The sequence below is a fragment of the Gymnoscopelus braueri genome (genome assembly GCF_963280865.1).
Source record: "Gymnoscopelus braueri genome assembly, chromosome: 22".
Lineage (NCBI taxonomy): Eukaryota > Metazoa > Chordata > Actinopteri > Myctophiformes > Myctophidae > Gymnoscopelus > Gymnoscopelus braueri.
In genome coordinates, this window is record NC_137624.1 from 46,995,437 (window position 1) to 47,022,936 (window position 27,500).

The following is a 27,500-nucleotide window of genomic DNA, read 5'->3' on the forward strand; positions in this document are numbered from 1 at the left end:
CTGTTCTGCTAACGCTACCGCTAGCTCCTTCGCCACTCCGCACACTCACATAATAGTCACAAATTCTCACAATAGTCAGTGGAATCATTTTTGGGGGTGTTGTGTCTTCAATCCGCAGGGCAAAAACATAAAGCTATACAGAAACGTTTTACCGCCCGACTCTGGTTGGCGTGGCAACAAAAGCACCTGCAACAGCGTTCAACTGACGGAGGCTTGAGGACTCAGGGGTTCTGCTGGAACTGGACGACTTCCTGATGCCAGCTCCATGTCAGCGCTGGAATGGACCCGTTGTTTGTTGTTCCCACTGGTTTGGTGGGGGGTTGGGGGAGGTCCAGGAGGTTGGTGGGGGGTTGGGGGAGGTCCAGGAGGTTGGTGGGGGGTTGGGGGAGGTTCAGGAGGTTGGTGGGGGGTTGGGGGAGGTCCAAGAGGTTGATGGGGGGTTGAGGGAGGTCCAGGAGGTTGGTGGGGGGTTGGGGGAGGTCCAGAGGGAGGTTCAGGAGGTTGGTGGGGGGTTGGGGGAGGTCCAAGAGGTTGATGGGGGGTTGAGGGAGGTCCAGGAGGTTGGTGGGGGGTTGGGGGAGGTCCAGAGGGAGGTTCAGGAGGTTGGTGGGGGGTTGGGGGAGGTCCAGGAGGTTGGTGAGGGGTTGTGGGAGGTCCAGAAGGAGGTCCAGGAGGTTGGTGGGGGGTTGGGGGAGGTCCAGAAGGAGGTCCAGGACGTTGGTGGGGGGTAGCGGGAGGTCCAGGTTTACACGGCTCTGGAAGCTTCATGGACTTGTGGGCTCTGGTAGTGGCAACGCTCTCTGAGGAGAAACAACATTCACCGATGATGGTTGGGTTTACAGAGAATAATACACAACCATCTCTATAGTTTATATAGAATAATACACAACCATCTCTATAGTTTATATAGAATAATACACAACCATCTCTATAGTTTATATAGAATGATACACAACCATCTCTATAGTTTATATAGAATGATACACAACCATCTCTATAGTTTATATAGAATGATACACAACCATCTCTATAGTTTATATAGAATGATACACAACCATCTCTATAGTTTATATAGAATGATACACAACCATCTCTATAGTTTATATAGAATGATACACAACCATCTCTATAGTTTATATAGAATGATACACAACCATCTCTATAGTTTATAAAGAATGATACACAACCATCTCTATAGTTTATATAGAATGATACACAACCATCTCTATAGTTTATATAGAATGATACACAACCATCTCTATAGTTTATATAGAATGATACACAACCATCTCTATAGTTTATATAGAATGATACACAACCATCTCTATAGTTTATATAGAATGATACACAACCATCTCTATAGTTTATATAGAATGATACACAACCATCTCTATAGTTTATATAGAATGATACACAACCATCTCTATGGTTTACATAGAATGGTGCGAAAAAACAGAAAAATCCGTAGAGAAACAAGGTGTCGGCTGTAATGATTGAAAGAACATCCTCTAACAACAGGTTAGACCCTAACCCTAACAACAGGCTAGACCCTAACCCTAACAACAGGTTAGACCCTAACAACAGGTTAGACCCTAACAACAGGTTAGACCCTAACCCTAACAACAGGTTAGACCCTAACCCTAACAACAGGTTAGACCCTAACAACAGGTTAGACCCTAACAACAGGTTAGACCCTAACAACAGGTTAGACCCTAACAACAGGCTACAGCAGCAAAAGGCCACATTGGGTGCCACTCCTGAGTAGGGTTGGGTACCGAAATACGGTTCCAAGTAGGAACCGATAAAAGAAATGGTCGGTACCGGGTACCCATAAAAAATATGTAATTTCGGTTCTGCATATCGGTTCCTAGACGCGCTAAAAGCCGTTCAAACAAAGGCGTTTAGAAGTCCTACACAAACAGCACAATCTGATAAAAAATCACAAATCCGGTAAAACACCGTTGTATGGAGAAGTATACATCAGTTGCGTCTCTCTGTATGGAGGAGTAGAGCTGCTGCTCCTCCCCCCCCCCCCCTCCCCTCCCCTCACTCACCACCGTCTGAACTGAAGTAGTAAGAGAAGGAACAGCCTGCCCTGCAAACTTTGTAACCAAGATTTGCTGTTGAAAACTAGAATCCACTTGTCAGATTGTCAGAGGGTGTAACATTAGTTAAGAGCTCGCGCAGGGGAAAATAATTAACACCAGCTGTGAACGCTTCTGTTTGATTGTGTGTGTGTGTGTGTGTGTGTGTGTGTGTGTGTGTGTGCGCGCGCGCGCGCGCGTGTGTGTGTGTGTGTGTGTGTGTGTCTGTCTTGCAAAAATGAAACTGAAAGTGACTTCTTCAAAAGGAAGGAATGGCAGACCTAATATTATGAATGCATTTTGGCTGTGTGCAATAATGCAACTGCAGACATTATAATGCCTTTTGATAGGCTATTCAATATTTGTTTTAATTTCTTGAATATGGCAGGGTAATGTTTTGAGGCATATTATATTTTATTTCTACACAATAGTAAATCAATAATTCTACACAATAAATAAATATGTTTGTGTTAAATAACTGATCTCAATATGGAACCATTATAGTTATGATAAGTTTTGCCATAATCATGTAGCTCTACAACAGAGGCACAGCCATGACATAAATGGTACAAAAAAACTTTAAAAAAAATGTATATATATTTTTTTATTTATTAATAATTTCCGGCTATTCGGTTTTCGGCCAAGTGTTTCCTGTATTCGGTATTCGGTTTCGGCCAAGAATTTTCCATTCGGTGCATCTCTATTAAATAAACATTTGACCTCTTATTTTTTTATCATTTTGGAACCGAAATATGGAACCGATAGGAACCGGATCCGATAAGCAGAATCGGAACCAGAACCGGACTCGTAAAAATCCTAACGATACCCATCCCTACTCCTGAGAATACAATTAGCAAAAACTCACCAACATTGGACAATAGAAGACTGGAGGTCTGGAGTTCTGTCATCCTCTTTTCATATACAGAGGATGAGTATTTAATGGAGAGGAGTTCTGAATGAGTATTTACCGTTTGCAGCATTGTCAAGGACCTTTGCTCCTTGTGTGAAGGGACAGGGCAGGACTTTAGCAGGAGTATATGTGTTGAGAGGAGCTTTCTTCACAGCTGTTGAACAGCCAGAGACAACAATACATTAGAGACAAACAATCTACATCCTATTGTTCTGAAGTGAGGGGGTCAACTGTGTGTGTTCAGTGTAATTCTCTACAGAATGTTGACAAATGCATCGTTTCACGTCATTAAACGATACACAGACAATATTTGATTGTTGTTCTCCTCTAGACGTGATGTGATGACCCATATTTAGTATTCAGTAAAGGGCAAAATCTTCAAACCAATTTGAAAAAACGTTGGTTCTATTTCAGAACCGGCAAAGTTTAGTTTCCCTTCCAAACACAGCTGATGGGTAGGAGAGAAGGTAAGGTAAAGTAATTTAAGTTAAGATATAAGGTTAAAAATCCCTTCCAAACACAGCTCATGGGTAAGATCAGAACAGTAAGGTAAGGTAAGGTAAGGTAAGGTAAGGTAAGGTAAGGTAACCTGTAGACGAGGCGGACATGTTGGAGTCGGAGTCATGTGACATGGCGATGGACACAAGGAAATCGTCCACTTGCTTCAGAGATAGAGAGTTGTGCAGAGTCTCCAGAGGACAGATGGACGGAACCGTGGAGTACAACTCCAACCCTGGACACAAAACGGAAATATGGGATTGATGTTTGGTCCATTGTTACATAAAGCTTTAAAATACAAAGGTGTTCCTAATCAAAGATAAAATACACTGGTGTTCCTAATCAAAGATAACATACAAAGGTGTTCCTAATCAAAGATAAGATACACAGGTGTTCCTAATCAAAGATAAAATACAAAGGTGTTCCTAATCAAAGATAAAATACACTGGTGTTCCTAATCAAAGATAACATACACAGGTGTTCCTAATCAAAGATAAAATACACAGGTGTTCCTAATCAAAGATAAAATACAAAGGTGTTCCTAATCAAAGGTAAAATACAAAGGTGTTCCTAATCAAAGATAAAATACAAAGGTGTTCCTAATCAAAGATAAAATACAAGTGTTCCTAATCAAAGATAAAATACAAAGGTGTTCCTAATCAAAGCTAAAATACACAGGTGTTCCTAATCAAAGATAAAAGACCAAAAGACGAATGGTTCAAAACCGGTTACACTTTCATATAAGAACTAATTCTAGACGTCATTATAAGAACTGATTCTAGACCAGTTAAACCTGATTTGTGTGTGTATGTGTGTGTCTGTGTCTGTGTCTGTGTGTGTGTGTGTGTGTGTGTGTGTGTGTGTGCGTGCGCGCACTGCACGCATGTGTTTAAATGGTGCATATGTTGCACTGTCTCCTGTTTGTTTTTAATGAGTGTAATTGGTTTCATCTTTTTTTTTTTTTAATGATTTATTTATTGACAATGTACAACGTACACATCATTATCACATTTCTTCTTCTTTTTTTTTTGTAAACAAGACAATAAAAAATACAAAAAATAAAGGAAAAGACTAATTGGTTTCATCTTTGTGTTGCAATCAGCTGCAGCTGTTTATGCCTTGCTCTGACGGACGGACAAACACACACGGTCAAATGTAGAGCGGCTGGCACCGCTAAAAAACATTCTTTACTGGACGTTTTGTGAATGTTTAAACATTCTTTACTGGACGTTTTGTGAATGTTGTGCAGGCACATCGAGCTGTTCAAACACTGAATTACAAATCTATATATTATGTAACATATTTAATGTTTGAGAATGCCAAATTATAACTATATATATATAACAATGCAATATATACATAACATATTTAACGTTTGAGAATGCGTATAACAATGCGTTGAAGGTGATAAAACAAGTTGATTTACACATGAAGCCATCAGTGTAAACTATACTGCCCTGCCAAGGTAAAGTGCAGTAACTACGAAAAGAAAAATCGCTGAAAAATGGGTTTAAAAGTGATTCAACTGGTCAGCCAAATGAGATATCGGCATATAAGTGATATTACACTAATTTTACATCTGTTCTTGAGGTAATTGTTTATCCCCCCAAATCACAAAGGCTAATTTGACCTTTGGGATACACAAATAAGTCGGTGTGTCCAAAAACGTAGTTACTGCTCTTTACCTTGGCAGGGCAGTATAGGGAACACAAGGACAACTAATGGAATGATTAAATCATCAGTATAAACTATAGGGAACACAAGGACAACTAATGGAATGATTAAATCATCAGTGTAAACTATAGGGAACACAAGGAAAACTAATGGAATGATTAAATCAAACATCGAGGGGAAAAAGCTACTTACCACTGAATATACTGGAAAAGACTGAGCCGTTTAGAAAAGCAGATTAAAGCCAAAATTAACAAACCACCAACATTCCACAAAGTCATAACAGATGCCATACATTATAATATGCTAAATACTATGCTATACATTATAATATTCTAAATATGCTATACATTAAAATATGCTAAATAATATGCTATATATTGCCCAGAACTTGCAAACTACTCGTTCTATTTTACCTCTGCTGACCGACAGAGGCATTGCTTTTATACAGTACTAGATTTTCAGGTCGCTATGCGGCCTTCAAACCTAGTCCTATGCCTTCAAACCTAGTCCTATGCCTTCAAACCTAGTCCTATGCCTTCAAACCTAGTCCTATGTATTCAAACCTAGTCCTATGTCTTCAAACCTAGTCCTATGCCTTCAAACCTAGTCCTATGTCTTCAAACCTAGTCCTATGTCTTCAAACCTAGTCCTATGTCTTCAAACCTAGTCCTATGTCTTCAAACCTAGTCCTATGCCTTCAAACCTAGTCCTATGTCTTCAAACCTAGTCCTATGCCTTCAAACCTAGTCCTGTGCCTTCAAACCTAGTCCTATGCCTTCAAACCTAGTCCTATGCCTTCAAACCTAGTCCTGTGCCTTCAAACCTAGTCCTGTGCCTTCAAACCTAGTCCTATGCCTTCAAACCTAGTCCTATGTCTTCAAACCTAGTCCTATGTCTTCAAACCTAGTCCTATGCCTTCAAACCTAGTCCTATGCCTTCAAACCTAGTCCTATGCCTTCAAACCTAGTCCTGTGCCTTCAAACCTAGTCCTATGTCTTCAAACCTAGTCCTGTGTCTTCAAACCTAGTCCTGTGTCTTCAAACCTAGTCCTGTGCCTTCAAACCTAGTCCTATGCCTTCAAACCTAGTCCTATGCCTTCAAACCTAGTCCTATGTCTTCAAACCTAGTCCTATGCCTTCAAACCTAGTCCTATGTCTTCAAACCTAGTCCTGTGCCTTCAAACCTAGTCCTGTGCCTTCAAACCTAGTCCTATGTCTTCAAACCTAGTCCTGTGCCTTCAAACCTAGTCCTATGCCTTCAAACCTAGTCCTATGCCTTCAAACCTAGTCCTATGTCTTCAAACCTAGTCCTATGTCTTCAAACCTAGTCCTATGCCTTCAAACCTAGTCCTATGCCTTCAAACCTAGTCCTATGCCTTCAAACCTAGTCCTATGCCTTCAAACCTAGTCCTATGTCTTCAAACCTAGTCCTATGCCTTCAAACCTAGTCCTATGCCTTCAAACCTAGTCCTATGTCTTCAAACCTAGTCCTATGCCTTCAAACCTAGTCCTATGCCTTCAAACCTAGTCCTATGCCTTCAAACCTAGTCCTATGTTGCACTGATAAGAACAATGGTCACAGAGGTATGGCCATTTGAAGAGTTAAACACTGCCATTACACTGAAGTATGGCCATTTGAAGAGTTAAACACTGCTATTACACTGAAGTATGGCCATTTGATGTGTTAAACACTGCTTTAACAGTGAAGTATGGCCATTTGATGTGTTAAACACTGTTTTAACAGTGAAGTATGGCCATTTGATGTGTTAAACACTGCTATTACACTGAAGTATGGCCATTTGATGTGTTAAACACTGCTTTAACAGTGAAGTATGGCCATTTGAAGTGTTAAACACTGCTTTTAACACTGCTGCAGAGCAGCGATGCACTTGCAGCACCCATGTCCAGCTGTCATACATGTGCAACCTTGCGTTTGGGAAGTAGGGGCACTAATGGGTTGCACAGTTCTCCACACCCTCAAAGAGTGTGTGGGTGAAGTTTTAGGGCAATCAAAGAGGTAATTTCTGATCAAATTGAAAGTCTGTTGAACCACCAACCAAGTTTGAAGCCTGTAGCATGCTGGGAACTGTAGTTATGGCTGTTTAAAACCCAGCCAATAGGAACACAGAGGGGGCGGGGCATCAGCAGATTACGTCCCTATTGGCCGTCTAAGAGCACCCACCAAGTCTGGGGCCTTTAGCATGCTGGGAATTGGAGTTAGTGGCTGTTTAAAGCCCAGCCAATAGGAACACAGATGGGGCGGAGTAATGGTGCGCCTGGGTGTCACACATGGTCCCTGGTGTGTCAGACCCCTGACCAGTGTTGGTGCAGATCCGCATGTTACGTTGTGACGTCCACCGTCCGCCCTGCCGCCCACCGTCGGTCGGTGTTACTACGTAAATTCAGTGGTCAGGTTCTGATAATAACTGGACAGGAGTCAGGAATCATTCTTCACTTGGTTTATTACGATAGGCCTGCCTAGGTTAGTCAAATGTTAATGTCCCTCCACAGTGAGAGAGGCGTTCAAATACAATTCACTTCCACAAGCTCCTCCTTCCTACACATCTGGTATCCATTGCAGAACAGAACACAGATAATTCCATGGTGGTCAGTGACCTTTACTCCGGTCTAAGTCAAATAAACATTCCATGGAATTAGCTGGACACTGAGCCACCTACACAAGACACTGAGCCACCTACACTAGACATGGTCTGGACACTGAGCCACCTACACTAGACACTGAGCCACCTACACTAGACATGGTGTGGACACTGAGCCACCTACACTAGACACTGAGCCACCTACACTAGACATGGTGTGGACACTGAGCCACCTACACTAGACACTGAGCCACCTACACTAGACATGGTGTGGACACTGAGCCACCTACACTAGACACTGAGCCACCTACACTAGACATGGTGTGGACACTGAGCCACCTACACTAGACACTGAGCCACCTACACTAGACACTGAGCCACCTACACTAGACACTGAGCCACCTACACTAGACACTGAGCCACCTACACTAGACATGGTCTCAGGAACAACCAAGGTGAATGGAAGTCGCACATGGGTGTGTAATGGTTGCACATGGGTGTGTAATGGTTGCACATGGGTGTGTAATGGTTGCACATGGGTGTGTAATGGTTGCACATGTACCTGCAATGAAAACGGACAATGAAAGCGACTGCATTGTGTTTTTTATTTTATTTTAAATTATTTTGGTGTTTTTAGTGTAAAAAGTATGTCAGTGTTTTGAATGCACAGCGCATGTCGCTGGACAACACATAAATCAGCCAAATGCTTCATTTGTACTGCGTCATAGATCTTCTCGCGTGCCAATCTACAGTAGATTGGTTATTTTTGACATGCAACAGCGGTGTCTAGCTCACAATGCACACAATGCTCACAGTCCTCACAATGCACACAATGCTCACAGTCCTCACAATGCACACAATGCTCACAGTCCTCACAATGCACACAATGCTCACAGTCCTCACAATGCTCACAGTCCTCACAATGTGTCACAATGCACACAATGCTCACAGTCCTCACAATGCACACAATGCTCACAGTCCTCACAGTCCTCACAATGCTCACAGTCCTCACAATGCACACAATGCACACAATGCTCACAATGCTCACAGTCCTCACAATGCACACAATGCACACAATGCTCACAGTCCTCACAATGCACACAATGCACACAATGCACACAATGCTCACAATGCACACAATGCACACAATGCTCACAATGCACACAATGCACACAATGCACACAATGCTCACAATGCACACAATGCACACAATGCTCACAATATGTCACAATGCTCACAATGTGTCACAATGCTCACAATGTGTCACAATGCACACAATGTGGTGCATTGTGAACTTATAGGCTTTTATTTTCGGTGCGTGACCCATCGTGCAGCGAAGTACAACTCAGGCTTAAATCAGACTTCAGGGTTATCAGCGGTGCATAACACATCCAACCAATCAGGCTTCAGAGTTATCATGGTGTGGTGTGGGGTGGTGTGGTGCTGCGCTAACAGTGACTGCTGATTACATTACTAATTATCTCAGATTTATGGCAAATAGTTGTTAGTTGTTTTGTGTGGTTATGTGTTTGTTTAGCCTGGCATTGTCCAGACTGATAAAGTGGATTCACTCTCACGTTCCTCCCCGGTATCAGTCTGGACTTCGGCCCATAGGGAGCAAGTATGAGAAATCAGAAAATGATCGGGCCAATCAGTGACTGCGTTTCAACTGCTGTCCGTACAACAGTGAAAAGCATCAAAATAATTTTCTGATTTCTCATACTCGCTCCCTATTGGCCGAAGTCCAGACTGATACCGGGGAGGAACGTGAGAGTGAATCCACGTTATCAGTCTGGACAATGCCAGGCTAGTGTTTGTTTACTTTGTTGGTTGTTCATTGTTTTTGATGTAAAGCATACTTGGGTTCATGAAAGGAGCTATAAAAATTCAAGCTATTATTATTATTATTATTATTATTAATAAAGGTTTTACAGACGTGCGGAAGGCAGACAGAAGAAGCCTGATTTGTCACATGGTGTTGTCCGTCGCGCACCGAACATAGCAGATCTGCAAGCCCAGAATAAGAGGCAGATGAACATGCTTTGGGGTTTGTAGATTTGCTGCTGTGTTCGTGCCTGACAACGGGGATTTATCAGTCTTACTTTAGCCTATTTTGTGTGCAACTTAGCATGTTTTATGAACAACTGAACATGTGAAGTTGCCATTTCGCCAACTATTATATGTCTGTTCAATCAATCAATCAATCAATCAATCAATCAATCAATCAATCAATCAATCAATCAATCAATCAATCCTGTAGCTAGAGCTGTTATTCCATATGTTCTGAGCGGGAGCACATGCCTTGGTTGGGGAGGACTAATTCAAACAAAAACTCAAATCAAATGGATGAGGTAAAAAGCAAACGTACCATTTGTTGGGTGTCGCGCAAACGAGACTGAAAATCTTTTTACTCCAGGACCATGCGTGGGCGTGGCCTCTGAGAAAAAGACAAATCAAAATGTATAAGAGTTGGAAGAACATAAGGGAGTGACAGATGACATGCAGAAGAGGGGGATGAGTGGTGCGGAAAGGAAAGGAGGATTTGGTTTAGTCGTTTTAATGTTGACCTTCCCTTCAGCCACAGCAGTTTTAATATTGACCTTCCCTTCAGTCACAACAGTTTTAATGTTGACCTTCCCTTCAGCCACAGCAGTTTTAATGTTGACCTTCCCTTCAGCCACAACAGTTTTAATATTGACCTTCCCTTCAGCCACAACAGTTTTAATATTGACCTTCCCTTCAGTCACAACAGTTTTAATATTGACCTTCCCTTCAGCCACAACAGTTTTAATGTTGACCTTCCCTTCAGCCACAGCAGTTTTAATGTTGACCTTCCCTTCAGCCACAACAGTTTTAATGTTGACCTTCCCTTCAGCCACAGCAGTTTTAATATTGACCTTCCCTTCAGCCACAGCAGTTTTAATGTTGACCTTCCCTTCAGCCACAACAGTTTTAATGTTGACCTTCCCTTCAGCCACAACAGTTTTAATATTGACCTTCCCTTCAGCCACAACAGTTTTAATATTGACCTTCCCTTCAGCCACAGCAGTTTTAATGTTGACCTTCCCTTCAGCCACAACAGTTTTAATGTTGACCTTCCCTTCAGTCACAACAGTTTTAATGTTGACCTTCCCTGGACCAGATGGACTATATATATCTCCACTAGGAGGAGGATACCCCTGGCAGACCCCTGGCAGACCAAGGACCAGATGGGGGGATTACATCTCCACACTGGTCTTGGAACGCCTCAGGATCCCTGAGCTGTAATGTTGCTATGGAAAGAGAAGTCTGGAGCTCTCTGTTGGAACTGTTACCCCCTCCACCCGATTCCAGATAAGCAGTTGATGATGGATACATTACACTACACTACGTTACACTACACTACACTACATTATATTACATTACATTACATGACATGTGAGTTTACAGGTTACTCACTTATATGATCACCTACTCTGGACCTGCAACCAAGACACCAGGGGTTCCCTTTTTTTTCTATAGCTTTTGACCTTTGAACTGTTTTTTTTCTATAGCTTTTGACCTTTGAACAGTTTTTTTTCTATAGCTTTTGACCTTTGAACTGTTTTTTTTCCTATAGCTTTTGACCTTTGAACTGTTTTTTTTTCTATAGCTTTTGACCTTTGAACTGTTTTTTTTCTATAGCTTTTGACCTTTGAATTTTTTTTTTTCTATAGCTTTTGACCTTTGAACTGTTTTTTTTTATAGCTTTTGACCTTTGAACTGTTTTTGGGCGGTGAAACCGCCCCTATAAGTGAGATTTGGAAAAATGTACATTTTCCTGCGCTGTGATCTGGGCCCAGGAAATTTGTAGAATTATCCTGCGCTGTGATTGGCCAATCACAGTCTATTCAGGACTGTGATTGGCCAGTGTCACATGACACATGTGCATAGCCCTATATAAGTAACCATAACTTGAAAAAAACCAATTATTGGTTTTTTTCAAGTTATGGTTTCGTCCATCATAAAGAGTGTTTCAATAAATGTATTTATCTTTTGTACATGATTGGTTGACTCCATTCAGTATTGTGATTAGCTAGCAAGACACCGCCCACTTCACACAGGGTGTGATTTTTTTTATAGCTTTTGACCTTTGAACTGTTTTTTTATAGCTTTTGACCTTTGAACTGTTTTTTTTCTATAGCTTTTGACCTTTGAACAGTTTTTTTTCCTATAGCTTTTGACCTTTGAACTGTTTTTTTTTCTATAGCTTTTGACTTTTGAACTTTTTTTATAGCTTTTGACCTTTGAACTGTTTTTTTTATAGCTTTTGACCTTTGAACAGTTTTTTTTCTATAGCTTTTGACCTTTGAACAGTTTTTTTCCTATAGCTTTTGATCTTTGAACTTTTTTTTTTCCTATAGCTTTTGACCTTTGAACAGTTTTTTTTCTATAGCTTTTGACCTTTGAAATGTTTTTTTTTCTATAGCTTTTGACCTTTGAACTGTTTTTTTTATAGCTTTTGACCTTTGAAATGTTTTTTTATAGCTTTTGACCTTTGAACTGTTTTTTTTTCTATAGCTTTTGACCTTTGAACTGTTTTTTTTCTATAGCTTTTGACCTTTGAACAGTTTTTTTTTCTATAGCTTTTGACCTTTGAACTGTTTTTTTCCTATAGCTTTTGACCTTTGGCTCAGATGGAGTGGTTAAGTGTCTTGCTCAAGAACACAAATGAGCTGAGAGCCTCTTCTACCCCATATATAACAGAAGTGCATCTTCAATGACGAATATGGATGAATTTATCCAATAGACTGGAGTAGAAGTACAAAACTAGCTCCTTTGAAGGCAACTCTGAGAGCACTATATAAACAATGCTTCATTGGCTTGGTGTTGCTAGGCAGATTACTGAGTGGGCGGGGTCTAGCGTTCAGAACGTAGAGCTGAGAAGCTTGGAAGTATAACTTGGTTTTGTCCTTAGTGTTAGAGTTGTCAGTCTGCTGCAGCCTGTTTATTAAATGATTTGTTTAGAAGACGTCTTTCTCACAACTGACTTCAAATACAACTTGAATGGAATCTTGACATGGAGTCTTTGTAATGATGAAATGAACAATGGTTGGTAAAATGAGGATTGATGTTTTTGTTTAGTTTTTTGTTTTTTGTTTTGATCCAACAGATGTGTGCGGGTCAGCACATACCATCTAGGAAGGCAGGAGAGGTCAGCTTTTTGCGATGCGCGCGAGCGTAATCTTGGAGGTTTGGTGCACTGGAGGAAGCTCCTAGCACCATGGTGCTAAACAGACCAGCGCAATGTGACCCTGAGTTAGAGACAGAACACACACACACACTGACCCTGATGAGAGTTAGACATATAACACACACACACACACACACACACACACACACACACACACACACACACACACACACACACACACGCGCGCGTGCGCGCACACACACACACACACGCTCATGCACCGTGCATGCATCTGATAGGAAGATTCTTGCCACAAAAGTCTGTGAGCAGCCTGGCAGGAAGTTTAGGCATCATGGCGGTAATGTCACGCGGCACAAAGGACAGCGGAGTATTTCAACAATTTAACCTTATCTTCATAATAATATATTATATACTCATTATAATATTATATCATAATAATAATAATACTACTACTACTACTACTAATAATAATAATAATAATAATAATAATTCTTACCTAAGCCAGTAGTCAGCTTGAGTTCAGAGTGCATTCTGGGAGGTCTTTGCAGGTGAGAAGTGTTCTCTGCCAGGACCTAGAGAAAAACAAATGACAATAAAAACCATAATGTGAGTGTTAATAAATATGAATCATGATTTCATTCACCCGTGTGATTCCCATAGCTCACATTCCTCCACTTGCACCTGTTTTTAATTAGGGAGACTCTTTATCTAACTCAAGAAAGAGTTCTTTATCTAACTCAAGATGACGTCCAGACGATGTATTACTAGTTTTAAACTTAAAGAGTTCTTTATCTAACTCAAGATGACGTCCAGACGATGTATTACTAGTTTTAAACTTAAAGAGTTCTTTATCTAACTCAAGATGGCGTCCAGACGACGTATTACTAGTTTTAAACTTAAAGAGTTCTTTATCTAACTCAAGATGGCGTCCAGACGACGTATTACTAGTTTTAAACTTAAAGAGTTCTTTATCTAACTCAAGATGGCGTCCAGACGACGTATTACTAGTTTTAAACTTAAAGAGTTCTTTATCTAACTCAAGATGGCGTCCAGACGACGTATTACTAGTTTTAAACTTAAAGAGTTCTTTATCTAACTCAAGATGGCGTCCAGACGACGTATTACTAGTTTTAAACTTAAAGAGTTCTTTATCTAACTCAAGATGGCGTCCAGACGACGTATAACTAGTTTTAAACTTAAAGAGTTCTTTATCTAACTCAAGATGACGTCCAGACGATGTATTACTAGTTTTAAACTTAAAGAGTACTTTATCTACGGTAACTCAAGATGGCGTCCAGACGACGTATAACTAGTTTTAAACTTAAAGAGTTCTTTATCTAACTCAAGATGGCGTCCAGACGACGTATAACTAGTTTTAAACTTAAAGAGTTCTTTATCTAACTCAAGATGGCGTCCAGACGACGTATTACTAGTTTTAAACTTAAAGAGTTCTTTATCTAACTCAAGATGACGTCCAGACGATGTATTACTAGTTTTAAACTTAAAGAGTACTTTATCTAACTCAAGATGGCATCCAGACGACGTATAACTAGTTTTAAACTTAAAGAGTTCTTTATCTAACTCAAGATGACGTCCAGACGATGTATTACTAGTTTTAAACTTAAAGAGTTCTTTATCTAACTCAAGATGGCGTCCAGACGACGTATAACTAGTTTTAAACTTAAAGAGTTCTTTATCTAACTCAAGATGACGTCCAGACGATGTATTACTAGTTTTAAACTTAAAGAGTACTTTATCTACGGTAACTCAAGATGGCGTCCAGACGACGTATAACTAGTTTTAAACTTAAAGAGTTCTTTATCTAACTCAAGATGGCGTCCAGACGACGTATAACTAGTTTTAAACTTAAAGAGTTCTTTATCTAACTCAAGATGGCGTCCAGACGACGTATTACTAGTTTTAAACTTAAAGAGTTCTTTATCTAACTCAAGATGGCGTCCAGACGACGTATTACTAGTTTTAAACTTAAAGAGTTCTTTATCTAACTCAAGATGGCGTCCAGATGACGTATTACTAGTTTTAAACTTAAAGAGTTCTTTATCTAACTCAAGATGGCGTCCAGACGACGTATAACTAGTTTTAAACTTAAAGAGTTCTTTATCTAACTCAAGATGGCGTCCAGACGACGTATTACTAGTTTTAAACTTAAAGAGTTCTTTATCTAACTCAAGATGACGTCCAGACGACGTATAACTAGTTTTAAACTTAAAGAGTTCTTTATCTAACTCAAGATGGCGTCCAGACGACGTATTACTAGTTTTAAACTTAAAGAGTTCTTTATCTAACTCAAGATGGCGTCCAGACGACGTATTACTAGTTTTAAACTTAAAGAGTTCTTTATCTAACTCAAGATGGGGTCCAGACGACGTATAACTAGTTTTAAACTTAAAGAGTTCTTTATCTAACTCAAGATGGCGTCCAGACGACGTATAACTAGTTTTAAACTTAAAGAGTTCTTTATCTAACTCAAGATGGCGTCCAGACGACGTATAACTAGTTTTAAACTTAAAGAGTTCTTTATCTAACTCAAGATGGCGTCCAGACGACGTATTACTAGTTTTAAACTTAAAGAGTTCTTTATCTAACTCAAGATGACGTCCAGACGATGTATTACTAGTTTTAAACTTAAAGAGTACTTTATCTAACTCAAGATGGCATCCAGACGACGTATAACTAGTTTTAAACTTAAAGAGTTCTTTATCTAACTCAAGATGACGTCCAGACGATGTATTACTAGTTTTAAACTTAAAGAGTTCTTTATCTAACTCAAGATGGCGTCCAGACGACGTATAACTAGTTTTAAACTTAAAGAGTTCTTTATCTAACTCAAGATGACGTCCAGACGATGTATTACTAGTTTTAAACTTAAAGAGTACTTTATCTACGGTAACTCAAGATGGCGTCCAGACGACGTATAACTAGTTTTAAACTTAAAGAGTTCTTTATCTAACTCAAGATGGCGTCCAGACGACGTATAACTAGTTTTAAACTTAAAGAGTTCTTTATCTAACTCAAGATGGCGTCCAGACGACGTATTACTAGTTTTAAACTTAAAGAGTTCTTTATCTAACTCAAGATGGCGTCCAGACGACGTATTACTAGTTTTAAACTTAAAGAGTTCTTTATCTAACTCAAGATGGCGTCCAGATGACGTATTACTAGTTTTAAACTTAAAGAGTTCTTTATCTAACTCAAGATGGCGTCCAGACGACGTATAACTAGTTTTAAACTTAAAGAGTTCTTTATCTAACTCAAGATGGCGTCCAGACGACGTATTACTAGTTTTAAACTTAAAGAGTTCTTTATCTAACTCAAGATGGCGTCCAGACGACGTATTACTAGTTTTAAACTTAAAGAGTTCTTTATCTAACTCAAGATGGCGTCCAGACGACGTATTACTAGTTTTAAACTTAAAGAGTTCTTTATCTAACTCAAGATGGCGTCCAGACGACGTATAACTAGTTTTAAACTTAAAGAGTTCTTTATCTAACTCAAGATGGCGTCCAGACGACGTATAACTAGTTTTAAACTTAAAGAGTTCTTTATCTAACTCAAGATGGCGTCCAGACGACGTATAACTAGTTTTAAACTTAAAGAGTTCTTTATCTAACTCAAGATGACGTCCAGACGACGTATAACTAGTTTTAAACTTAAAGAGTTCTTTATCTAACTCAAGATGACGTCCAGACGACGTATAACTAGTTTTAAACTTAAAGAGTTCTTTATCTAACTCAAGATGGCGTCCAGACGACGTATAACTAGTTTTAAACTTAAAGAGTTCTTTATCTAACTCAAGATGGCGTCCAGACGACGTATTACTAGTTTTAAACTTAAAGAGTTCTTTATCTAACTCAAGATGGCGTCCAGACGACATATTACAAGTTTTAAACAGCAGCCGTGCTCTGAGTCCTCGATTCCATAGCCCGAGGGGACGGGACCGTCCGATTGGTTGAGGAAGACCAAACCTACGTCTCCGAACTAAGCTTAGCAAAAAGCGTTAGCAATAAAGCCATATCATGACGTCTTTAACACGATTAACATTAGATATTAAACACATTGCCTGCCAAAAAGGTTTATAAACGTTTTAGGCAAAAAAAAAGAAAAAAAATCTAAATGTAGTCTTTATTTTTGGGGTTTTTCCGTTTTTCCGTTCGTCACAAAGAACCAGGAGATAACATTTTCCAAAAAGTTGCTGCTCCATTCACTTCAATGTTAAAAAATAAACAGACAAAAAAATATCATTTTTCCTATGTTTAAGCTGTAAACATGCTGGCAGTCTGTGAGTACTATTTTCAAAAAACCCTGGCAGGTTAAGAGTTAATCTGAACAGCTTGGGTTTGGGTTAAACGTGATCGTAATGAAATGGAAAAGGAAGGAATGTTGAACCTGTTGCCATGAGCCAAAAATACTGGAGGTGAAAGCCAGGGATTTGGGGGACACGGGGGACGAGGTTATTTGGTCCCCTGATGGGCGTCGTCGACGCCCCGTAGCGACAGCGCAGGTATAATGAAGCCACGGGCCAATAGAGTCAGGGCTAGACACACTCAGTGGGCGTGTCTCCTCTTCCTGGAGGTGAGAGAGGGGGGAGGGGCAAACACAGCAAATATTACACACAGATTATAGAACATTATAGATCTGCACACATTAGAGCTGAGAGATATATCCATGAAAGCATATCATTATTATTATTATTATTATTATTATTACATCATCCATGAGTGCATATGACACTGCATATCGTCTGGGATATTGTCCTATCGTCATACAGTGTCAAGGTTGTGTTTTCCTGCTTCATAAGTGAGGCACATTCCTGAGCTTATTCTTCATGATCGATGTTGAGGTGTTTGGTCACAAGTATAGGGATTGTTGTCAATATCACGCATCTCTAGTATAGATGTATATACTATAAGGGAGGTGATATCACTCATCTCTAGTATAAGGGAGGTGATATCACGCATCTCTAGTATAGATGTACATCTATACTAGAGATGAGTGATATCACCTCCCTAATAGAATATATACTATTAGGGAGGTGATATCACAGTATAGATGTAGGTAGTAATGGATGTTATTAGAGAGGTGATGGATTCCATGAACCATCTCTCTACTGGATTGAACTTTTTGGACAGAGCAGAAATCTAGAGGGTTCATATTGAACCTCTTTGGACAGAGCAGAATATAGTGTCATACTTTGCCAGGTGACGTCTTGATTAAGTCTGTCTGCGATGGAAACTATGAAGAAAGCATGGAAGGAGAAAAGACAAATAACCAAATTCAAAGTATTAGAAATGGAACTATATTTAGCACCATTTGGTTAGTCATTCAATATATACTGTAACCACATAATGTATAAAAACACAGTATATAACCAAATGTTTAAAATACAGTATATAACATATTATGTATAAAATACAGCATGACACATAATGAATAAAATACAGTATAAAACCACACCATGTATTAAAACACAGTATATAACCACATAATGAATAATAATACAGTATAGGGTTAGGGTCAGTTATATTATGCCTAAACACAAGCCAGAAATGTGATATTTGTGTGTTTTTCACCAACACAGAATCATGTCAGTGACCTTTCCATTAGATTCCTGGTATTAAAATTCTATGACAAAGTGGGTTTATTTGTCTTTGTACGTTGTCTGGTTCAGGAGATTCAAAAAGGTCACCAATGGTAACAGTTTCAAACATTGGTTTAACTGAAAACATCTAAGTTCAATGATCTATAGATGTATTAACCACTGTTCACTGATCAGTGTAAAGATATATATTGATCAGTGTAAAGATATATATTGATCAGTGAATAGATGTATAAGTATAAGTATCACTTACTTCCACAGAGCCGATCTTCTTTCCTCGCGGCAGCGGTGACTTCCTGATGTAGATGGGGTCAGAGGTCAGGGGCGTGAACATCATGAGGGGGGTGCGGTCAGTGACGCCCGGAGGCGGAGTCTCCTCATCACTGTCGTTCTGCGACCTCTTCTTAGAGCCCTCGTTCTGCCCGGTAACACATCGACCAATGGTTAATACACATTCTGCCCGGTAACACATCGACCAATGATTAATACTCGTTTTGCCCGATAACTAATCAACCAATGGTTAATACTCGCTCTGCCCGGTAACACATCGACCAATGATTAATACTCAATCTGACCGGTAACACATAGGTATATGTATAATAACTAGTCCTATGTTATGCAGATAAGAGCAATGGTCACCAAAGTATGGCCATTTGAAGTGTTTAATGGGGCGGCAGTGGCTCAGGGGTAGAGTGGCCGGTAGAGCGGCCGGATGGAAGCCGTGAGGTTTCCAGTTCGATCCCGGGTTCCCCCAGAGTTAGTGTGGAAGTGTCCTTGAGCAAGACACTGAACCTCTAAATGCTCCTGATGAGCAGGTTGGTGCCTTGTATGGTTTCCTCCTCCATCGGTGTGTGAATGTGTGTGAATGTGTGTGTGAATGTGTGTGTGAATGTGTGTGTGAATGTGTGTGTGAATGTGTGTGTGAATGTGTGTGTGAATGTGTGTGTGTGTGTATGAATGTGTGTGAATGTGTGTGTGTATGAATGTGTGTGAATGTGTGTGTGTATGAATGTGTGTGAATGTGTGTGTGAATGTGTGTGTGAATGTGTGTGAATGTGTGTGTGAATGTGTGTGTGAATGTGTGTGTGTGTGTGTATGAATGTGTGTGAATGTGTGTGTGTATGAATGTGTGTGAATGTGTGTGTGTGTGAATGTGTGTGTGAATGTGTGTGAATGTGTGTGTGAATGGGTGAATGTAATGCACAATCTATGTAAAGCGCTTTGGATAAAAGCGCTATATAAATGCACCATTTACCATTTAACACTGCTATAACACTGCTGCCGAAAGGCGATGCACTTGCAGCACCCAGGTCATACCTGTGCGACCTTGTGTTTGGGAGGCAGGGGTTTACGACCACTTCCTGGTAAAACTGGAAGTGAACAGATCCACTTCCGGCCTGCACCATTGAACTCCACACCCCTCAGAGAGTGTGTTTATATATATCTATGCCTCAGAGAGTGTGTGGATGAAGTTTCAAGGCAATCCGACAAACCGGAAGTAGGAAATAAAAAACGGGAGTCTAAGGGCACCTACCAAGTTTGGAGCATTTAACATGCTGGGAACTGGAGTTATGGATGTTTAAAGCCCAGCCAATAGGAACACAGAGGGGGCGGAGCAATGGTGCGCCTGTGGCAGCCAGTGGTCCCTGGTGTGTCTATTCCAATCTCTCAAGAACAGGTTCAGAGCTGCTGTGCTACTGAATCTGTCGGGAGCCCCGCTCAGAACGTGTGAGCGTTAGCTTAAAAGTGGGCGTGCCTTCAGATCAGGAAGCAGGCAGCGCTTTACCCAATCAAATGTAGTGGGCGGGATTTACAACGGTGCCCCTTCCACCCACCCACCCACCCGTTGACCCGTCTACCCACTAGGCAATATTAATCTAGGATTAATATAGGTAATAAAGGTATAATTACCTCTCTAGAAGCAGGTCTGTATCCAAATCCTGAAGGCAGGTTCTTGTCCTCCTCACAGCCCTTGGCTCCCGGACTGAAGTGCATTTCCACGTGAAACCTCTCCTCTGAGCTGGGGTCCTAAAAAACACCTTCCATCAGTCCTACATGTAGCCAAACACCTACTATCGGTCCTACATGTAGCCAAACACCTACCATCAGTCCTACATGTAGCCAAACACCTACCATCAGTCCTACATGTAGCCAAACACCTACCATCAGTCCTACATGTAGCCAAACACCTACTATCGATCCTACATGTAGCCAAACACCTACCATCAGTCCTACATGTAGCCAAACACCTACCATCGGTCCTACATGTAGCCAAACACCTACCATCGGTCCTACATGTAGCCAAACACCTACTATCGGTCCTACATGTAGCCAAACACCTACTATCGATCCTACATGTAGCCAAACACCTACCATCGGTCCTACATGTAGCCAAACACCTACCATCGGTCCTACATGTAGCCAAACACCTACCATCGGTCCTACATGTAGCCAAACACCTACTATCGGTCCTACATGTAGCCAAACACCTACCATCGGTCCTACATGTAGCCAAACACCTACCATCGGTCCTACATGTAGCCAAACACCTACCATCGGTCCTACATGTAGCCAAACACCTACTATCGGTCCTACATGTAGCCAAACACCTACCATCAGTCCTACCATCAGTCCTACATGTAGCCAAACACCTACCATCAGTCCTACATGTAGCCAAACACCTACCATCGCTCCTACATGTAGCCAAACACCTACCATCAGTCCTACATGTAGCCAAACACCTACCATCAGTCCTAGATGTAGCCAAACACCTACCATCAGTCCTACATGTAGCCAAACACCTACCATCGTCCCTAAATGTAGCGAAATACCTACCATCAGTCCTACATGTAGCCAAACACCTACCATCGGTCCTACATGCAGCCAAACACCTACCATCGGTCCTACATGCAGCCAAACACCTACCATCAGTCCTACATGTAGCCAAACACCTACCATCAGTCCTACATGTAGCCAAACACCTACCATCGGTCCTACATGCAGCCAAACACCTACCATCAGTCCTACATGTAGCCAAACACCTACCATCAGTCCTACATGTAGCCAAATATCTACCATCAGTCCTACATGTAGCCAAACACCTACCATCAGTCCTACATGTAGCCAAATACCTACCATCAGTCCTACATGTAGCCAAACACCTACCATCAGTCCTACATGTAGCCAAACACCTACCATCAGTCCTACATGTAGCCAAACACCTACCATCAGTCCTAGATGTAGCCAAACACCTACCATCAGTCCTACATGTAGCCAAACACCTACCATCGGCCCTAAATGTAGCCAAATACCTACCATCAGCCCTAAATGTAGCCAAACACCTACCATCGGTCCTAAATGTAGCCAAACACCTACCATCAGCCCTACATGTAGCCAAACACGCACCATCGGTCCTACATGTAGCCAAACACCTACCATCTGTCCTAAATGTAGCCAAACACGCACCATCGGTCCTACATGTAGCCAAACACCTACCATCAGCCCTACATGTAGCCAAACACCTACCATCAGTCCTACATGTAGCCAAACACCTACCATCAGCCCTACATGTAGCCAAACACCTACCATCAGTCCTACATGTAGCCAAACACGCACCATCTGTCCTAAATGTAGCCAAACACCTACCATCAGCCCTACATGTAGCCAAACACCTACCATCAGTCCTACATGTAGCCAAACACCTACCATCAGTCCTACATGTAGCCAAACACCTACCATCAGTCCTACATGTAGCCAAACACCTACCATCAGTTAACTCTACTGTCACACACTAATGGACCAGTAGCATTGGTACCTTGTTGGGGTCTTCATAAAGCATAAACACAATAAACAGTAGCATTGGTACCTTGTTGGGGTCTTCATAAAGCATAAACACAATAAACAGTAGCATTGGTACCCTGTTGGGGTCTTCATAAAGCATAAACACAATAAACAGTAGCATTGGTACCCTGTTGGGGTCTTCATAAAGCATAAACACAATAAACAGCAGCATTGGTACCTTGTTGGGGTCTTCATAAAGCATGATTACAATCTGTGTCATGTAGTTGAGCTCGCTGACCACTTTGAGGTATTCCATGGCTCTGTTCCACTGCTCATCACAGGTCTCCTGTCAAAGGGAAACAAACAATCGTTTCAGTTGGAACATTTATAACAACTTTATCGTGATGCTCAAGTCACAGAGCGCCAAGTATTTAGTTTAGAAACCAGTTAACCTTTCATCACAGAGGACTCCATAGCACAGCATTAGTTAACCCTTACATCACAGAGGACTCCATAGCACAGCATTAGTTAACCCTTACATCACAGAGGACTCCATAGCACAGCATTAGTTAACCCTTACATCACAGAGGACTCCATAGCACAGCATTAGTTAACCCTTACATCACAGAGGACTCCATAGCACAGCATTAGTTAACCCTTACATCACAGAGGACTCCATAGCACAGCATTAGAGTTAACCCTTACATCACAGAGGACTCCATAGCACAGCATTAGTTAACCCTTACATCACAGAGGACTCCATAGCGCAGGGTGGACAGCAGAGAGTGAACGTGACTCTCACTGGTGAAGTACAACCTGGTCCTCACATGACGCTCTGGTGACATCACACCTCGGGAGTATCTGAGGAGACATTACATACTTATATTACTAACCATACATTACTATTGTAACTACACATTAAATACATGAGGAGACATTACATACTTATATTACTAACCATACATTACTATGGTAACTACACATTAAATACATGAGGAGACATTACATACTTATATTACTAACCATACATTAGGGTCTTACAGAGGGTTAATTAAAGGTATAATGTGTACATTAGGGTCTTACAGAGGGTGCAGTTTGTTGACGGTGTCATCGTCTTGTGTTCTCTGGAGGTCAGAGCGGATCTTGCGGATCAGAGGGGTGCAGTAGCCTTTAGCGATGTCCAGCTTCTCAGCCTGAGAGATGCCATACTCCTTATGGGAAAGAAGTTATACACATAACATGAGAGATGCCATAAAGAAATCACTATTATACACATAACATGAGAGATGCCATAAAGAAATCACTATCATACACATAACAGAGAGATTATACTAACCCTAACCCTAGATTTCATTAAGCAGTATAACTAGCATATAGCCAACTGTTAGAACAGGTGTGAAAATAGGCCAATTCACACCTGGCACCATTTCACACCTGGCAAATGCCACACTTTCTCGGAGACAAGACTTTATGGACGACCATCTACTGATGTTCTACTGATGTGCCAATGTCTCTTTGAAACGTTGGAATGTCACATCTGTACATAGCTGTGGTAGACAGGCGGTAGATGTCCATGGTGTGGTCATTGACATACCTGTGGTATGACGATGTCGGCCAGGGCTTTAGACAAGCGGTAGATCTCCATGGTGTTGTCCAGTTGCAGGGAGCTGTTGTGCTGGACGTCGTACTTGATGCAGTCGTAGATGTCTGGGACCTTACTGATGTTGTAACGGCCGTTCTTCATCTTAAAGTCTTTCTCCAGCTTGGACCATCGCCTCAGCATCAGCTCCAGAGTCTCACTGTGGTACAGCTGGATGTCTGGGAACACAAACGTACAGTACATTAAAATAATAATAATAATATATATACATCATTTATATACTCCATACATTTACACTTTATATTAACACATTCCATGCCAGAGTTTAATCTCATAATGTACTCACCAGTGCCAGCGTTTTATTGTTGTTTTTTAGTTTTTTTCATGTCGCCACAGACCTCGCTAAATAAGTTAAAAGTGCGCGTTCATTTGGTTCTAAACACACAGTGGATCCGTGAGAAACGGCCAGCGAAAACAGTTTCCAAATCCGTGCCGCCATCTTGAAGCTACAGCCGTTCAACGGTAAACAGTGATCAGCGAGGAGAAAAACAACAACCGAGAAAATCGAGTTTTAAACAGGATCCCAGACAGGAAGCGGATACGATCGAAAAAACCGGAACCCGAATAATTCCGTTTCCGACCGGAAACCGGAAACGGAAATGGATCAAAAAAATTCGGAAAGTGCACCTGGGGCGATTACAATGGGAATCGGCGGTTCGCGTAGATCTACGCGACTGGCACGCTGCGGCTTTAAATAGGTTCGCGTAGATCTACGCGACTGGCATGCAATGTGTTAATACACATCATTTATATACATCATACATTAATAACATCAGCTCCAGAGTCTCACTGTGGGAACACAAACCATACAGTATTAAAATAATAATATCATAATGACATACATCACTTATATACACCATACATTCTCACTGTGGTACAGCTGGATGTCTGAAAGGCTGTGACCTTTCTAACTAACCCCACAGGAAATGGGGAGAGAGATAGGGGGGTGACACGCAGAAAAGGTCGTCGGGATCGGGAGTCGAACCCGCGACACAATCAATCAATCAATCACATACCAGATAAGTTGGGGTCGTCCATCTTGTGTCTGATCTGAAGGGTCAGGTTCTGGATCAGAGAGTAAACCTTGTCACACGTTTTCACTGGATTCTTGATCATCTGCATGGACTGGACCAGAGACCTGCCACCAGTGGGCGCCAACTGTAATAATAATAATATTAATAATGAATATAACTAGAGGTTTTCACATCTAGATATTAAAAGATAAATAATACTTTCTCCTCTCCTCTCCTCTTAACATTGCATCTTATGAGCGATGGGGTTCATTTGGTGCCGGCCTGCGCACGCATACTGGTTCTTATCAGTGTGACGTTGTCTGTTCAGGCATCTATAGCGCCACCATGAGGCTGATTTGGACATTTTAAAGTGGCATTTCTTCCTCTGCCTAGTGAGAATGTGCGTGCAAAGTTTCACAGAAATCGCACATTGGGTTCATTATTTCAGGCATTTTATTCAAAACTGAGCACTCCTGCAAACTTTGGAAGCCAATCTTAGCCAATCAGGATGGAATATGAAAAATCTGAAAGATCTGTTTGGTTTAATGACTATAGAGATACTGTGTACCGATTTGCAGGGGTGTAACTACTGTGACACAGTTGACTTGTTACGCTTATACCGATTTGCGTGATGTTTGGACAAAATCTGCAGGAGTAAGAGTACTGAAAAAAGTGTTTTGCAAAGATCGGCCTCCTGGTGGCGCTATAACAGGACCATGTGAAACATTTGGGGCAAAGTTTCTGCTCTGGCATCCAGGGAGGCTGTGTGCACAGTTTCGCTGCGATCACCCTAACCCTAACCCTTTGTGTTGATACTCCAAGCAGCAACACTGCCCCCATGGAAAGATGCCACGTTTGTCCCTTCAGGATAAGGCCTGTGCAACAGGGCAAGTGAAGCTGGTGTTCCGTTATGCAGATTACGCATTATTTGATGTCAGCCCTGCTACCATTTGCAGGCAGGTGTGTGTGTGCCAGTCAGTGACTGGCACCTGAGCATGGGCCCTGCAACTTTGACATCTGTCTTTGGTACCGTTGTGCAAATCTTGCCTGTAAATCTATGATTCCTCAGTGAAGCAAGGGGTCTTGGGTTGTTGTCTTCCTTTGACTTCACCAGTCTCACAGAACTTGGTCCTAAGTTAGTAAATGGTACCAGGGCTGACACCAAATAATACTGTCATTCTTTACTCTAATACTGTCAATTCCACCTTGTAGGGGACAGAGGACAGTAGGGGACATATATATACCTTGTAGGGGACAGAGGACAGTAGGGACATATATATACCTTGTAGGGGACAGAGGACAGTAAGGGACATATATATATACCTTGTAGGGGACATAGGACAGTAGGGGACATATATATATACCTTGTAGGGGACATAGGACAGTAGGGGACATATATATATACCTTGTAGGGGACATAGGACAGTAGGGACATATATATATCTTGTAGGGGACAGAGGACAGTAGGGACATATATATACCTTGTAGGGGACAGAGGACAGTAGGGACATATATATACCTTGTAGGGGACAGAGGACAGTAGGGACATATATATACCTTGTAGGGGACAGAGGACAGTAGGGACATATATATATACCTTGTAGGGAACAGAGGACAGTAGGGACATATATATATACCTTGTAGGGGACAGAGGACAGTAGGGACATATATATATACCTTGTAGGGGACAGAGGACAGTAGGGACATATATATACCTTGTAGGGGACAGAGGACAGTAGGGACATATATATATACCTTGTAGGGGACAGAGGACAGTAGGGACATATATATACCTTGTAGGGGACAGAGGACAGTAGGGGACATATATATACCTTGTAGGGAACAGAGGACAGTAGGGGACATATATATATACCTTGTAGGGGACATAGGACAGTAGGGGACATATATATATATATACACCTTGTAGGGGACATAGGACAGTAGGGGACATATATATATACCTTGTAGGGGACAGAGGACAGTAGGGACATATATATATACCTTGTAGGGAACAGAGGACAGTAGGGGACATATATATATACCTTGTAGGGGACATAGGACAGTAGGGGACATATATATATACCTTGTAGGGGACATAGGACAGTAGGGGACATATATATATACCTTGTAGGGGACATAGGACAGTAGGGACATATATATACCTTGTAGGGGACAGAGGACAGTAGGGACATATATATATATACCTTGTAGGGGACAGAGGACAGTAGGGACATATATATACCTTGTAGGGGACAGAGGACAGTAGGGACATATATATATACCTTGTAGGGGACAGAGGACAGTAGGGACATATATATATACCTTGTAGGGAACAGAGGACAGTAGGGGACATATATATATACCTTGTAGGGAACAGAGGACAGTAGGGGACATATATATATACCTTGTAGGGGACAGAGGACAGTAGGGGACATATATATATCTTGTAGGGGACAGAGGACAGTAGGGGACATATATATATATACCTTGTA

The 27,500-nt window shown here is 41.3% G+C and overlaps 1 protein-coding gene across 4 annotated transcripts in view; it reads right to left on the reverse strand.

The window, feature by feature from the left end:
• The window catches only part of LOC308077796 (inositol hexakisphosphate and diphosphoinositol-pentakisphosphate kinase 2-like), a 70,107-nt gene that overhangs the window by 499 nt on the left and 42,108 nt on the right, over positions 1–27,500 (reverse strand). The window contains exons 17-31 of one of the 4 annotated variants that reach the window (XM_080418729.1): positions 25,012–25,153; positions 23,930–24,153; positions 23,419–23,546; positions 23,082–23,196; positions 22,574–22,681; positions 20,467–20,583; positions 18,809–18,973; positions 18,150–18,191; positions 17,346–17,525; positions 13,435–13,510; positions 12,919–13,038; positions 10,134–10,202; positions 3,584–3,727; positions 3,053–3,148; positions 1–800 (exon numbers count right to left, since the gene is read on the reverse strand). The exon at positions 1–800 is cut by the window's left edge and continues 499 nt beyond it. In XM_080418729.1, the coding sequence (XP_080274855.1) occupies positions 199–800; positions 3,053–3,148; positions 3,584–3,727; positions 10,134–10,202; positions 12,919–13,038; positions 13,435–13,510; positions 17,346–17,525; positions 18,150–18,191; positions 18,809–18,973; positions 20,467–20,583; positions 22,574–22,681; positions 23,082–23,196; positions 23,419–23,546; positions 23,930–24,153; positions 25,012–25,153 (2,328 nt within the window). In that variant the 3' untranslated portion in view covers positions 1–198. The remainder of the gene's footprint in view (positions 801–3,052; positions 3,149–3,583; positions 3,728–10,133; positions 10,203–12,918; positions 13,039–13,434; positions 13,511–17,345; positions 17,526–18,149; positions 18,192–18,808; positions 18,974–20,466; positions 20,584–22,573; positions 22,682–23,081; positions 23,197–23,418; positions 23,547–23,929; positions 24,154–25,011; positions 25,154–27,500) is intronic. The other 3 variants (XM_080418727.1, XM_080418726.1, XM_080418728.1) reach the window with 3 other exon arrangements.